The sequence below is a fragment of the Tursiops truncatus genome, chromosome 9 (genome assembly GCF_011762595.2).
Source record: "Tursiops truncatus isolate mTurTru1 chromosome 9, mTurTru1.mat.Y, whole genome shotgun sequence".
NCBI lineage: Eukaryota > Metazoa > Chordata > Mammalia > Artiodactyla > Delphinidae > Tursiops > Tursiops truncatus.
This window is the reverse complement of record NC_047042.1, coordinates 9,621,644-9,636,811: the sequence shown is the minus strand read 5'-3', so window position 1 is coordinate 9,636,811 and position 15,168 is coordinate 9,621,644. Positions and strand designations below refer to the sequence as shown.

Genomic DNA, 15,168 nt, shown 5'->3' with positions numbered 1-15,168 from the left:
TATTTGTCTTAAATACAACATCCCTGAACGACGGAAATACTCCATCCAGAGTACAAAAGGTCTGGAAGAGGCAGTAAGGGGAAGCCAAGCCTGCCACGCCCCAGTCCTTCCGGCTGTATCCCCTGGGCCCTCCGCAGCTGCAACACTGTGACCAGCCTTCCCAGCTCCTGCCCGCCCCCCACCACGGACATTGCTCTCATAGGCCTTCTTCGGGAGGCAGCTGTCTAGGCCGCAGGCTGCCGCCTGGCCTTCCACCTCCTCCAGCCTCCACCTGTCTGCGGTCCTGGGACCCCAGGCCAGTCCTCTGGCATCACCTTTCCATCCTGCACCCTCCACCTGAGGCCCTGCGCCAGCAGCTTTCTCCGGGTTCCTGCCCACTTGACCTCTGGTCCTGGACAGACCCAGTCCCCCGGGTGCGCGCCTGGGGGCTCCTTTATCTCTTTAACTACCATTTATTTTCAGGCAAAACATTTTAAACACATGGAAGAAGCAGAAAGAATAATATAGCCCACAGCCTGCTGATTCAAATCTGAACCATTTTCATATTTGCTTTAGATTTCTTTTCAAGAAATAAAACCTTCCAGATAAAGATGCAGATGCCTGTGTTCCCCTGAATCTTGTTGTTCGCTCACCCTCCCCAGAGAAGTACCGTCCTGAGGTGCTTAACCACTTCTGTGCAGATACAGAAACACCCAAAGGCACACAGGAAATACACACGAGTGTGCACACAGGCACAGACGCATCCACACGTGGTGATCTCTTAAAGCAGTGATAACATGCCAGTGATAAAACTCAGACCCAAGAAGGCCACCGAAAGCACGACCCCAGGAGCTCTGTCCCCCAGTTCCCTCCCCGGTCACGGCCACACCAGCTGCGCATGTCTGCGCACTCCCAGCATGGGTACTGGTGTCCCCCCTGCTCCCAGCAGCACATCGGGACCACAGACTCTGCACGGCTACTCCTGTGGGATGGGCATCCCCACTCAACCAGGCCTAGTGATGGGCATCTGTAGGTCTCCAGTCTTCAGCTGGCAGAGCAGCCGGGACCAGGACACACGTGAGTTGATCTGCAGGCTACATTCCCAGAGCGCGGGTTGCCAGCTCCAAAAAGGTGCAGTTAGCATTTTGAAGCATGTGCCCACGGCCCTCCCATCAGCACCTTCGGCTGTCTGGGCGCTCACTTTCCCAGGCACCCAGCTAGGAAGCGGACAGAGTCCATGGTAGAAGATGCTGCCTGCTGCGTGCGAGCCCAGGCGTGCCCGTGTCTGAGCTGGGAGCCTGGGTCGTGTCGCACCAGCTCTGGACAGTGGCTGCAGGGTGAGCTCCATGACACCCAAGGGTGTCATGGTTGAGCGCATGCATGAGCATATGTGTATGTGTGTGTGCACCTTCGTGCACACGTGCGCAGGTGAGAGAGTGGGCATGTGGGCATGCGTGTGTGTGTGTGTGTGCGTGTGTGTGTGTGTGTGTGCGCGCACACCAACCCGCAAGCACGCGTGGGCTTCCGCTATATAAAAGAGATGCTCTCTCTGGACCCGGCGGCGCTTCTGCCGCCGAACTCCGTGTCTGGACTACAGCAGGGTTTGGGCTTAAGGCTGTCTCTGCAGAACCCGAGCCCCACCTTGTCTGGTCAGCCCTGGAAGCTGGCCTCCAGGAGGCGGGCTGTGGGCCCAGCTGTCCTGATGCCCCACGTCCACCTGCAGAGCTCGGTCCCAGCACAGCACGTGCAGGCCGGCCTCTGTCCTCACCCTCTGGGTATTCCACACCTCCACCCACACACCGCGCCCTCCCTCGCCCATCCCAGCACACTTCGTCTCCCCTCTCAGGGCTTCCCCCGCAGCCTGCCCACCTCTCCACCTTCTGCCTGGGCGTTTCGCAATTCTGGGCAACCCTCTCTCCTCTGGGACCTCATCCACCCCCATCCCCAGTTCACCTGTCACCTCTGCGGAGGTGGCCTCGAGCTTCAGGCTCTGATCTCCCCCCAGTGCAGCCTAGCTCCCCCACCAGACCCCGCCCAGAGGGGGGGCAACACCCAGCCCCTGCCACTTCCGTCCCTGCCCAGGGCGGTCTGTCACCCGGGACCTCGCCGCCTCCCGCCTGTGGCACCAGGTCCAGCCCCTGCTCAGGAGCCCCCACCTCCCACCTGCGATTTACTCTGTCAGCTCCAGGCCATCCTGCTGATCTCGCCAAGGGGACGTCTACGCACCCCGACACCCCGACACTTGTCAACCCCCCTTCTTCACAAACGTCGTGAGCCGCCCCCGCCCCATGTGAGCCCTTAGCCAACAGCCTTGCAGCTGGAATTGAGTGACCTTTTCTGTTTTGTTTCCCGTGCACTCTGATTTTACAGTCACCCTACTGCACTGTGGCGAGCTGAATCTTCCACTTAATGAAGTAATATTGAGCATTTTTAAACAAAGCGTAATTAAAAATGGAGTCAGTGTAAAGAGAAAGAATTAAGTAAATAGAAACCTAGGGTCGCAGCACACATTGCAAAGTCTGAAGTTTAGGAAACAGCCACCACGTCCATTCTGCAGATGGGAAAGCTGAGGCCACACGAGCCCAGTCACAGCCCAGGAGTGGGCTGGACGCTCCTGACCCTCGGAGGGGCTGCCGCCCACGTCTAACCCCACGCTGCGGAGCAATCCTTCCTCCCCCCCAGTGGCATGCTGCGCGAAGGGACTCCTGGGGGCGGGGGTGAGGCTTGTTATTGAGGACAAGCCCCCCCCACCAGACAACTCCGGGGACGGAGCTGAGGTCTGGCTTGAAGTGCAGCCCCCATGTCCCCTCCGGCTCTCCTGGGGTGAGCTAACAGGCCAGGGAGGCCCGGCCACCGGCAAAGGGTCCGGGGGTACCCCAGTGACCCCAGGCTGACCCCAAGGCCTGTCCCTCGGCAGCTGCAGGGGTGCCAGGATGCCCCCAGCCACCCCAGGGAGGCAGCTGCACAGGATCAGCCTGGATTGTGCGTAATCCCTGATCGTGGAGAACACGGCCGCGGCCAGTGGGCACCGACCCCATTTCCACACTGAGACAGCTGGCGGGGACGTTCCCGGGAAAGGAGGGTACCCACAACCCAGCCCAGGGATGGCCCTCTGCAGCCCGGGCCTCGGTGCCGTGAGGGGCCGAACCCTGGTCCCAGAGCTGGAGAGGGGGCACCCCGGCTCTGGCACTCAGCCCACTGAGCGCCATAACTCACCCCACAACGGCCCCTCAGAAGTCCCTTCTCCGGGCCGGCCCCACCCACGTTCCTTCACCCGAGGACCCTCACACAGGCCTATGGAGCTGGGATGCTGGGAACTCCGGGTGAGAGGAGGGTGCACATCCCAGCACGAGACCCCTCTCCCTGAGGGAGACTGATGGGGCCCCCCCGCCCTCGGTGCCCCCGGTGCCCCCCAGGGCTTTGCATCTTCCCCTCCCCTGCACCCTGCAGGCCCGGCCACCCTCCATCCAGTGCTGGTCACAGCACCTTCTGTGGCCACACCTCCCGGAGTCAAGCTCAGGACAGACCCCTAAAGGGGCAAGCCAGTGCCGTGGGCCCCCCAGGTCAGCCTGGGGTGCTCAGCACCCGTGGCATGCCCTGTCCTCAGAGGTCCCCACCTGGCCCGCGCACGTTCCTAGGGTGGGTCGCAGCCCCGGGCCGAGGTCACGCTGCAGGTGGCCCCCTTGGGCACAACCCTCCGCATCTCCTCCCCTCATCGTTCTCATCTGTGAAAGGAGGGGCTGCAAGGATCCCAGAGATGGGGACGTGGTGGCCTCTAGACTCGGATAGGACGCCGCACAAATGGGGACGGGGATCGGCCCCCTCCCACAGGCTCCGCTGTGCGCCCGCCTGCAAGACCCTGTCCCTCACCTCGGACACTCGCCTCCACGCCCCTCAGGCAAGCCCGGATTCAGGCCACAGTATTCAGGCCTCCGTGCCTGCCCGGCTGCTCCCAGGGCCTCCCTCCCCCCTCCCTCCTCTCGGCCAGGCCCCTGGGGCTGGCCCACAGCAGGTGGGCGGGGGTCAGCACCCTCCCGGCCCGGCACTCACCCAGCCTCTCCCCCGCCATGCCCGGCCCCCGGCCCCGCAGCCTCTCCTCTGAGAGCCCAGTGTCTCCCCGGAGGTGGGGATGGCTGCCGCCCTGGGGTGTCATCCATCCCTGTAAGCGATACTGGCGGGCGGGCGGCAGACGGGCTGCGGCGGCTCCTCCCTCCCTGGGGAGGTGGCCCAGCCCAGCGCCTGCCCGGCCGGGCCCCCACCCCTAGCATCACCGGCGGGGGCGTAACCCCAGGCACCACCCGGCCGGCGCCGTCCCATCCTCGCTGCGGAAGAAACCCGCAGACTGCAGACCCTGGGAGCGTGTGGCTCTAGATCACGGGAAACTGCTTCCTGGTTCTCTTCGCACACGTGCATGTCTTTAGCCAAACGGCAGCTCCGTGTGGAATTCCCTGCACCCCACGTCCCCCTACCCCCGAGCCGGCCCCTTCCCAGAGCCAGGGGGCGGCGCACCGCAGCCAGGGGTCTCCACACCCCTGTGAGCCCCCAGGAGCAGCCAGCAGGGCCACTCAAGGTGCTACTTACACAGGGTGGGTGGGGAGCCTGGGAGAGCCGGAGGAGGGCAGGGTGGGGGGCCCTGGGCTTCTGGGGTCCCCGAACCCCTCCTCACCGTGTTCAGGATGTCAGAGATCCTGAGGGCTGGGGCGGAACAGACGAGACGTGAACACGAGAAACACGAGGCAGGCGGGAAACACACAGAAGACAAAACCTATGAGCTGGTGAGCCAAAGCCAGAGAGTGGGGGGACGGGGGGGTCACGAGGGGACATGGGGGATGGAGGGGGACAGAGGGGGGACATGGGGGATGGAGGGGGACAGAGGGGGGGCATGGGGGATGGAGGGGGACAGAGGGGGGACATGGGGGATGGAGGGGGACAGAGGGGGGACATAGGGGATGGAGGGGGACACGAGGGGACATGGGGGATGGAGGGGGGCAGAGGGGTGGAGAAGGGACGTGGCAGTGGAGCGTGACAGAGAGGGGTGTGGGGCACAGGGGGAAGCTTCAGGAACGTTCAGCCAGCTGCACCTGTCTGACCAGGTCGGTGGGGGGATGTGGAAAGCTGCTGCGGGCGGAGGGTGCCCTCCATTGAAGGGCAGCCTGGCCCAGGAAGGGACAGAGGAGACAGCCCAGTGCAGGACAGGCCCTCGGTCAGCGCCCGACAGGTGAGGAAGGGGTGAGTGAGTGAAGGATGAGCAGAACATCCGGCCCCTCTGTGGAGAACCCAGTTCTGCAGGGAGGCCGGGCCCTTTCTTCTCCCCTTAAACCCCCAGGCCTGTGGTTGAGAGGATTTCTATAACAGCTCCTTGTGCCTGGGCTCCCCGAGGCTCCCCGGGGCCCACACGGAGTCAGCGTGACTGGCAAGGGCACGGCCCAGGGCCCGAGGGGCAGGGCACATGGGTGGGCGGCCTCAGAGGGGCCCTGCCGGCTGCCCTGGGCCTGGGAGACCCTCTGGGGGAGAGGCCTGGGGCCCCGGACAGCAGTGCGGGGAGCAGTGTGGGAGGTGAGGGTCGGGGAACCGGGCTGGGGGGTAGTTAGCGCGTGTGCCCCCCGACGGCCAGCCAGGCCACACAGTTAGCCAGGCCTCGGCAGCCCGGCCTGGGAGCAGCTGAGGCCGTGCACGGCAGGACGCAGGAGCCGCTGGGCAGCAGAAGCAGCAGGCCTGGGGCACTACTTACATGGGGTGGGCGGGGGGCCCTCGGCTTCCGGGGTCCCCGAGCCCCTCCTCACGGAGCTCAGGATGTCACAGATTCTGGGGGCTGGGTGGACAGGAGGCAGACATATGAGGAGGCTGCCGGGCGAGGCTGGGGGAGAGGAAGCAGGGCCCCTGCTCTCTGCCGCCCTGGGGCCTGTCTCAGCATCAAGGAGCCCTGGCCCTGACACCCGAGCAGAATGGTGGACCGGGTGGCCCCCAGGCCAGTGGGGAAGGCCCGCACGGAGGGGGGCTTGAGGGGCAGAGGCCCTGGGGAGCCTCAGAGGGGGGCTGTCGGGGGCAAGCTGGTGCCCAAGCTCGGCCAGCCCTTGGCTCTCAAGTGCCCCCTCAGAGGAGCTGCAGGCCCTTCAGGGAGACCCCCACAGCAGCAGGGGCCCGGCTACTTACATGGGGTGGGCAGGGGGCTTATGGGAGCCGGAGGCAGGCAGGGCGGGGGGCCCTCGCCTTCTGGGGTCCCCGAGCCCCTCCTCACGGAGCTCAAGATGTCAGGGACCCTGGGGGCTGAGCGGACAGACGAGATGTGAACACGCAGGTGAGGACACGCAGGAGAGGAGGGAGGTGCAGGAGAAGGAGAGGGGCTAAGCTGGAGAACCACGCGGTGGGGTCCAGGGCTCCTGGAGCACCATCACCCCCGCGCGCCCAGGGCTGTGCGATCACAGCAGGTATGTGAGGCAGACACAGGACCACGTGCAGGGCTGGACACGGGGCCTTCGAAGGCCGGCCTCCAGGTGGGAAGGTTGTGTGCCAAGGCCAGCAGAGGCCAGGCCTGGGCCCACCGAGGCTTCTCCGCATCTGACGGATGACACAGCTGAGGTGAGAGGCTCCCGGGGCCCCTGTGCCTGCCCTGCCCTGTCCCGCGAGGCCCCTTGGGCATCTGCCCACCCTCCCCCAGCCAGACAAGGGGTTGGGACGAGGCTGGCCAGGCTGGCCCGCTCCCCTGTGCTCCTGCAGGCTCGGGCTGCCTCAGGCCCCCAGCCTGCTGAGGCAGGGACAGAACCACAGGACAGGGCCTGGGAGAGGTCTGCAGACCTCCATGCTCCATGCTGATGGTTCGGGGCCTGCAGTCTGGAGAAAACACGTGAACGCCCACCCTCCCTGCATCCAGAGGCCAAAGTCTTATGCTCGCTTCCACTCTGGGGCAGGGAGGGTACTCAGGACAGGGTCACTGCATCCCCCCTAAACTGGCTGAGTGGCCACTGTCCAGCCCAGGGGCAGCCCTGAGGGCACCCAGCGCTCAACTACAAGCGCGTGGCCAAGAGGGTCAGGCGGGCCCTCCACGTGGGGACGGGCGGCCTGGTCTGAGTGGAGGGGGGACCAGATCCCCTCCCTGGGGGCAGCTGAGGAAGCCGAGGGTGGAAGAGGGGGCCCTGGGTGAGCATACGGCGCCCGGCACCCTGGGGCCCTTGTGGGGCACAGACGGAGCACGGCCCAGCTCGGCCTGGGAGCCCTGAGAGTGGGTGGGAGCTCGAGTCTCTGCAGCCCACCCCCCAATCCCACAACAAGCCCAGGAAACGCCCCTTGCTGCCCGTCCCCGAATCGACTGCCAGACGGGCAGGCACAGGTTTAAGGACCTTTGAGAGAAGAAACAGCAAATTCAACCGTGGGAGCTGGGCGCACAGCCCCCAGAGCAATCTGGGGGCCCGTGCAGAGAACCGGCCCAGCCAGGGCAGCGGCTTCCTCGCTGCTCAGGGAGCCCGGGCCTGTCAGGCTCTGCTTGGATGCTATTCCGGAGACTGCCCGGCGCCGGTCTGTACCCGGGCTCAGGTGGGACTGCAGCCCTGAGCAGGGTCAGCCCTTGGGCACACGCCCGCACCACAGGCCTCGGCCTTTCTCCATCCCAGCTCCCCACCCGCCAGTGGCCTGCCCCGCTGCCCCCGCAGGCGGGGAGCTGGGGTACCTTTTGTGTCTTCGTCCTCTATGGTGGTGTGGGTGCTGTCAGACGACTCCTGGGGAGACACGGGGAGACAACGGGTCAGGACGTGGCCTGAACCCCAGAAACCCACAGGCAGCGCTGGAGCTTCACACCAGCCCCAGGGGTCACCTGTCCCCAGGCTGGGCCGCCATGTCCCCAACAGCTGAGGACCCCAACTTCCCCTTCTCCCCACAAGGCACACCCAGTGGAAAGACTCCGTGTGCTCAGATGACTCATCCACAGGAGAGGAAAACAAGCTTTTTGGAATTCCAAGATTCCGAGTGGAGCAGAAAATCACCCAGAGCCCGTGCATTTTGGCAGACAAGGCGGAAGCTTCCAGTAGCTGCTCCGGAGCCCTGGCCAGGGCCCAGACAGACTGCAGCAGCGACCACACCTCCTCCCCAGGCCCAGACCGTCCAGCCAGGCCTGGCCTTACCTCTCGGGTGGCCTTAAGGGCAGAGAGGGGGCCCCAGCACCTCCTACCTCACTCCTGGCTTACTGCCCTTCAGATATAAAACCAGGTGCCAGCCACCTGTCACCGGGTCCCCAGAAGGCCTGCCTGCTCCTCAGAAGGAACATCTTAACAGGGTCCCCAAGGGACCCCCCCGCCCCCTCCAGCCCCCTCACAGGACACACTGCTTTGGGCCCTGGCCCAGGAATGCGGGTGTCTACAGGTTGTAGGATCAGGGCTCACACCACAGCCCCAGAAGCCTCACTCCAGACACAGCGTCCTAGGAACACCCATCCCTGGCCCCGAGTCACAGAGGACACCCGGGCTCTTCCTAGCACCTTGAGCCTGGGGGCCGGCCCACAGCCAGTTGCCCAAGGCCCCCTGGTCCTGGCCCATGGCTGGGGTGTGTGGGGACCCTTTGAGGATCCCAGGCCCAGGTGGAAGTCCGCTTCTGGAAACACAGCGTGGCCGCCCACCCATCCCTCCCCCCACCCCAGAGAGCCAGCCCCTTCCCTGGCCCCGGGGTGAAGATGCCGATGGGATGGGAGCTGATGCCAGAGCAGAGAGGAGGGGCAGGAGGAGGGGGCAGCTCAGCGGGCAGCACCGGGCGCAGCGGGCAGAGGCGACGAGCAACGGGTGAGGTCGGGGAGTCTGTGTTGCTCCCCTCTCCCCCGCCCCACACTCGGGGGCACACCGGGCAGCCCACGCCGGCCCTTCTCCCCCGGAGCACGCAGCCCTGGCCGCGCATCACGGAGGACACCCAGGCTCTTCCTGGCGCCCTGAGCCTCTGAAATGGGCCCTGCATTCAGCTGCTCCTGGCTAGGCTGGACCTGGCCATCGCCAAGGCAGGATGGAGAGGGTCTGAGAAGTGGACCCTGCTCAGGACATGAGGAAGCCCAGGCTCCTGTGTCCACCGTGGACTTGGTACAACCATGCCTCCAAAAAGGGCCGCACCTGGGGCCTTTCCCCAAAAGGGAGCAGCCCGCGGACCTGGGGGGCTCTGTCCTGCCTTGGGAGGGGTCCCTGCACAGTTGTCTTGGCACAAATGCTTCCCCGGGGTCAACATCCCAGAGCTTCCCCAGGGCCAGGGGGTCTGCCTACTGCCTGAGCAGACACTCCCAAGAGGGCGGTGAGGAACGCGCAGTACCTTGATCCCGTCCACTGGGTTATGAATGACGGTGGTTTGAGGTTCCTACAGAAGAAGGAAGCACAGAGGAAGGAAAGAGGGAAGTGAGAAGAGGAGGAGAGTGGAGGCCCCCCAGAGGAGAGGAGAGGAGAGGAGAGGGTGGCAGCTCAGCAGGGCGGCAGATGGCCAGCGGGGAGCAGAGCAGCTGGAGAGAAACCTGGGACGATGTAGATGGAACAAGCAGACCTGCCGGGACCTCGCCGGCGCCTGCGACGGGAGGGCGATGGAGAGCGTGCGCCTGAGGGCGGTGGCGAGAAGCCACACGCTGGGTGCCCTGCCTCGGGCGCCCTGCCTCGGGCGCGCCGCCTCCTCTCTTTGCAGCCGGGCCCTCTGCCTCGGCATGGGCGGGGCACAGTTTGAAGATGTCATGGGGGTGGGGTGGCACATGGGATGGATGGGGTCCGAGACGGGGCTGGCTGCGAGGCCGGCACGTGGGACCCTCCCCTCCTGGACCAAGGCCGCCCTTCCACTCGCTGGATGGCCATTCGGCAAACCCAGCCTCTCCACGGGCGGTCCAGGGCTCACACCCAGAAGCACGGCCTGGGGCCCGCGGGGACACCAAGTGTGCTTTCAGCAAACTCAGAACCTGTGGACCAGCAAACCCCAGCCTCTCGGGATGGCCTGCTCTACACGAGACACCACAGGCGCACAGCATACTGGGCAGGAGGGCCGGTACCCGCTGGCCACAACCCTGCACCACCAGCTCCATCCCCTGGACAGGACCCTCCAGGTGAGGGCTGGTGCTGGCGGGTCCGTCTGACCTCACGTCTGCCCAGCCCTCCCCAGCAGGAGCCCCCTGAACCCTCCAGGCAGCCACAGGCCCGCACAGCCATAGAAGTGTACCTCCCCACACCTGCCTCGGGGCCTGCAGGACACAGACTCTGATGGGAAATGCCATGGCTGCTGCTGCCCTAGACCCGACAGCTGCTGCTGGGCCATCACCAGGGAAACCACCAAGGGGTCTCTGACTCCCTCCAGATCACCGGGCTCTGAAGCTAAGGTCAGGCCCACCCATTCTTCCCGGGGAGAAACCAAAGGCTCCCACCTCCCAGACAGCACACCCCTGCAGCACCCAGGAGAGGGGTTGGCGGGGGAGTCCCCACTGCCTAACCTGTCCTCACCCCCGACCCCCGGGCCACTCTCCCTGCAGAGCCTGCCTGGGCCCATCAACGGGGGTTCAGCCCGTTGCGAGCAGAGAGGCCGAGCAAGGTTGGTGCCCTGGATCCTGGCTCTCAGCCTCACCGGCTCCCTGACGGGCTCTCACTGCTGACCCACAAGTCAGCAGGGGCCTGTCCGCTGCACCCAGAGCGGCTCTCCGGCACGGCCTGAACTGGAGTCCACCCTCACTCCCACACCCGAGCGGCGGTGGGGCTGGAAGGGCTAAGTGTCATCTGTCAGAGACAGGCTGGCACACACCCCAGCTTTACCCCAGGCCTCCCGACAGGTGGCTAGCACACAGCCGGGGTACAGGAGGGCCGAGAAGCGGGGGACGAGGGGTTCAGTACCAGGGCAGCTGGAGGAAGCGTCCCCTTGGGGCTGGTGGCAGCTGCACTGTTTTTGGTGCTATTCGTCTGGGGCTGCAGAGAGAGGAAGAGAAGCCATTAGGGAGAGAATGAGGGGGTCATGCCCCTTCCTTGGGAGGGGAGGAGGCCCAGAGGGAGCTTCAGGGATTGGGCAAAGCTGTAGGCTCGAGATGGGGGCGGGGGGCCCAGACCCCCCAGGGCCAAGCCAGCGCCTCACCTTGACTCCGTCTGCTTTCTTGTTGAGTAAACTCTTGGCTGCTGCATTGGAGGAAACAGACGTGATGAGTGAGGGGCCCGGGTCCCAGGACAGCCCACCCCCTCGGCGTGAGGCAGCCTCGGGGGCCTGCGAGGAGCCTGGGCTCCCCAAGATTGAGCGAGCAGGCGACCCAAGGTCCCAAGGCAGAGGTAGCTTCTGCGCCCAGCTGGGGACAGAGCGGGCCTGTGCCCTGTGCCGAGCAGGGCCGCCCTGGGGAAGGCCTGGCCAGCGCTGCCCGAGGACCCTCGTCCCCGGGACAGGGCCTTCCCCCCGGCCATCCGCCATGACCTGGGAGGACACCAAGGTTTCTCCTCCCACCTGTGACCAGCGGCTTCCGGGAGGGCAGCATGCAGGTTCCCCGAAAAGGAAGGCAGGGCTCTGCCCCTCACCCGAGATGGGAACACAGGGCAGGACAGCAGGTTGGAGTGGTAGGCACCCCCATGTCCTCAGGCAGGGGTGGGTGGGCTGCCGCTGGCCACCCACAAAGGGAGGGGCTTGCCCCAACCCCAGGTGCCTGCTCTCAGCCTCCTGGCCCCCCTCCCCTGGCAGACAGGACTCGGAGCTCTGGTCCCACGGCCAGGCCTCAGGCCACGCCTCTCAGCTCAGAGCCCCGGGGGCAGCCTCACTCTCCCTCTTAAACCACCCCGCAGCCCGAGCCTTGGGGCCACCGCTCGGCCTTGCTCTGGCAGCACTGACTGGGCCAACTCGGGCCTCTGTGCCCACCCACCAAGGACCTTAAGCTCTGAGTGACATCAACAGGATGACACACCTGGGGGAGGGTCCGAAGAGCCACCTGCATCCCAGGTTCCCACCACCCCTCAGAAGCCCAGGCCCAGCAGACGGCCCGTCTCATCCCAGCCTTCCCCGCACCCCCGGGGAGGAGGTCGGGGGCGGCTCTGCCTCTGCCTCTCTGTGAGCCAGCTTCAGGGGCCCTGACCTGCCACACCCCACAGGCCCTTAGCCCCCCAGCATCTGCACCCTCTGCAGAGGTTAGTTTTAATTACAGAACTCGAAAAAAAAAAAAAGAAAACAAAGGAAGTCAGCTTACCTTACGGAAAAGGAAAGGTGAGAAGGGGAGGAGAGGGAGTGAGGAAGAAAGAAGAGAGAGAAAACAAGGTTTGTGGACGTTCAGGCAGGGAGTGCAAGTCTGCAGCCCAGGGCTCAGCGGCTCCTGCCTCACCCGCCCTGCCCACGCTCACACCAAGCAGTGCCCCAGGACAGCCGGTGCGGGTTAGAGAAGCAGCCCTGGGGTCGGATGCCGGAGGGTGGGGTCCCTCGCCTTGGAAGGAAGGTGGCACAGTCCCCACCACCGGCTCCAAAAGCTCTGGCTGGCCAGCCCTGAAGGGGAGGCCGCCTGCCCAGAGGGAGGAGGGTGGCCCCCAGCAGGCCTGTGCGGGGGGGACCTTTCCTGCTGGAAACACCCCTGGAGGCCGTTGACTCGGCCGGCACATCAGAAAGACCCAGAGAGATGCAGCGATTCTCAAAGTGCGGTCCCCCTGGACCCCACCCCCGCCCCCGCCAGCAACGTCAGCATCTCATTGCCTGGGCTGCCCCAGACCTCCTGAGGCAGAAACTCGGGGGTGGGCTCGGCATCAGTTTAACTGTTCATCTGCTCTGGGGGATCCTGCTTCAGTTCGAGAACCACTGGTCAAGGTCCCCAGTGCAGCGACCAGGCCGCTGGGCCACCCCCTGCTGATCGCCTTACCCTGTCCAGGTGGCCATCGCCGCCCTCCGGGCTTTGCTTTGGCACACAGGTGGCTGCCCCCAGCCAGAGGGCCCCGCGGGGTTATCGGAGACCTGCTACACTAGGCGCAGCCTCAGTTCCCAGCCTTCCTCCCCAACGGACCCATCAATTCCCTCAAGTTTCCCTCCCAGGATCCACGGGCCAAAGTTTAACGAGAAACCTGACTCCTGGCCCAACCCTGTCGCCCAGTGGGCTTCACCCCGTGAGAAGCACCACAGTACCCCAGCGAGTGACGGGACCACAGGTCATCCCTTTCCTCGTCCCCCAGTTCATCCTCGCAAGGGCGAGGCCTCACCTGGTGAGGCCGGCCTCCGCAGGCATCCAGGACCAGAAATGCCGCCTGCTCAGGGCCACAACCCACTTCCCACTGCGGGGACTGTGAAAACCTCCCAGGTGGCAGTTACGTCCGCATGCCTGTAACTCACCACGGAGGAACAATCGAGTCCTGCAGACATGGGAACTCCCAGGCCTCCAGGGCCTGCAGCCTCACTCCTGACCAGCATGGCCCTAGCCTCCCTACTGACCCCGAAGTGGGGGTCGTGCTGTGGTCACAGAGCCCGGGGACCCTGTCTATGCTGGCCGACCAGCTGGCTGGACACAGCTGGAGGAAAGTGGGGTCCAGCCCGTCTTGAAGGCACTCGTCGTGAGAGCTGAGCAGACGAGCAAGCTGACCCCCGCCCCCCCAACTTAAGGTGGGCAGTCTGGGGAGAGTCACCTCCCAGTGCCACACAGCCTTGGCCAGCGGCATTCCCGGCCAGCTGAGTTAGGGCCAGTGCACGCCAGTGCTGGTCTGAGAAGTCCGGTCAGGGCCAGCCCAGTGCCCTGGTGGGGGCAGAGTCAGCTCTGCCTGGTCTTCCCTTTGGGCAGGAAAGGCGGGCCCCTGGGTCAGATCCTGGGACAGTCCTGGGTCTTAAGAGGGTTCCCTTCAGTCCCTGATTCTATCAAAACCCACATTCCAGACCGTGCTACACGGGACGGTACCAGTTCCCCTCCCTAACAAGCCACCCCTCAGGTGACTCAGTCCGCCACCACGGCCCAGGCTCCAGGATGCCCTGCAGCAGACACCTGTCCTTGTAATCGATTCCCAAACACTCCTCCTTGCGAACCCCTGTAACCTACACCTGTGTGTCTGGGTACAGGGTGTCTGGACACACAGCTGCCGTCTTCCTGAGCTTAGCTCCTGGCCGCCGCGTTTCCTGGAAATTCACATCTCTGGCTGAGAATAATTCCAGAATCCTGTTGACTCCTGTCTACACTAGCGGTCAAAGGCATAGGGAGTTTCCTTTGTGTTTCCTCAAGTCGAATTCAAGTCGAATTCATTACTACACAGCAGGAGCCAAGGTGGACCAACCAGGCGCCCTAGACCCCCAGAGACAAGCAGAGACCCTCTGCCCCACCCCGGCCCGGGTCCTTGGGGCCAGGCCATCATTGCCACCCCAGCAGTTTGCCTGAGTCTCCTCTTGGTGAAGGCCAAGTGGGACTGACCAGGCCGCCTTGATGAACTGCAAGAGATCTACAAAGACACCCGGTCTTCCGCTGGCCGAGGGCACTACGTCACCCCAGAGGCCGTCATCCACAGAGAAGCAATGGCCTTGGGACTGAGCCCCCTGCTTGCCGTGTCTGCTGGGTCCAACGCACTGGCTGAGGTGGGCTGACCTAGCGGGGATGGGGGCTCAACCCACAGGGCCCAGCCTTTACCTCGTCCCCTAGCTCATCACTCAGGGACAGCCATGCTGGGCTCTGTCCACATGCACGGACCACCCCCAGGACAGAGCAGCCCTGGGCGCCGGGGGCAGAGCCGCACATGCTCGCGGCCTCATGCACGGACGCTCCACATCCCCTTGCAGGCAGCGGGCATTGCAGGTGGGAGCCCCGGGCAGATAGCGGCTCAGAGGCGCCTGCCTCGCTCACCGCTGCCCCATCCCCGGCTTCACCAGGAGCCCCTAGTCTCACTGTCCCGTGTCCCACTGCCCCTCCCTCCCTCTCAGGTGCTCCGGAAAGGCCCAGAAAATGAAGCTGACTCAGGACGACCCCGGGGGCCTGCCTGCTGGACCCGTCACCGGGCTCACGGGAGGAGCACAGGCCCTCCTGCTGAGGACAGCCCTGCCCTGAAAGCCCCAGGAGGCAGCAGCCAGGGTCCTCTGGGTGGGCAGGCGGGCCTGCACACCCTGTGGGGCCACGGGGTAAGAGCTGGGCTGGATGTGCAGTAAAGAAAGGGCCCGGGGGCTTCCCTGGTGGCGCAGTGGCTGGGAGTCCGCCTGCCGATGCAGGGGACACGGGTTCGTGCCCCGGTCTGGGAGGATCCCACATGCCGCGGAGCGGCTGGGCCCGTGAGCCATGGCCGCTGAGCC

At 65.0% G+C, this 15,168-nt stretch overlaps 1 protein-coding gene across 1 annotated transcript in view; it reads right to left on the bottom strand.

The window, feature by feature from the left end:
• CAMK2B (calcium/calmodulin dependent protein kinase II beta) overlaps window positions 1–15,168 on the bottom strand; it is a 93,127-nt gene that overhangs the window by 1,234 nt on the left and 76,725 nt on the right. Inside the window, exons 14-20 of the mRNA XM_073809526.1 lie at window positions 11,035–11,072; window positions 10,800–10,871; window positions 9,256–9,300; window positions 7,643–7,691; window positions 6,133–6,246; window positions 5,711–5,791; window positions 4,561–4,674 (exon numbers count right to left, since the gene is read on the bottom strand). Coding sequence (XP_073665627.1) covers window positions 4,561–4,674; window positions 5,711–5,791; window positions 6,133–6,246; window positions 7,643–7,691; window positions 9,256–9,300; window positions 10,800–10,871; window positions 11,035–11,072 — 513 coding nt within the window. The remainder of the gene's footprint in view (window positions 1–4,560; window positions 4,675–5,710; window positions 5,792–6,132; window positions 6,247–7,642; window positions 7,692–9,255; window positions 9,301–10,799; window positions 10,872–11,034; window positions 11,073–15,168) is intronic.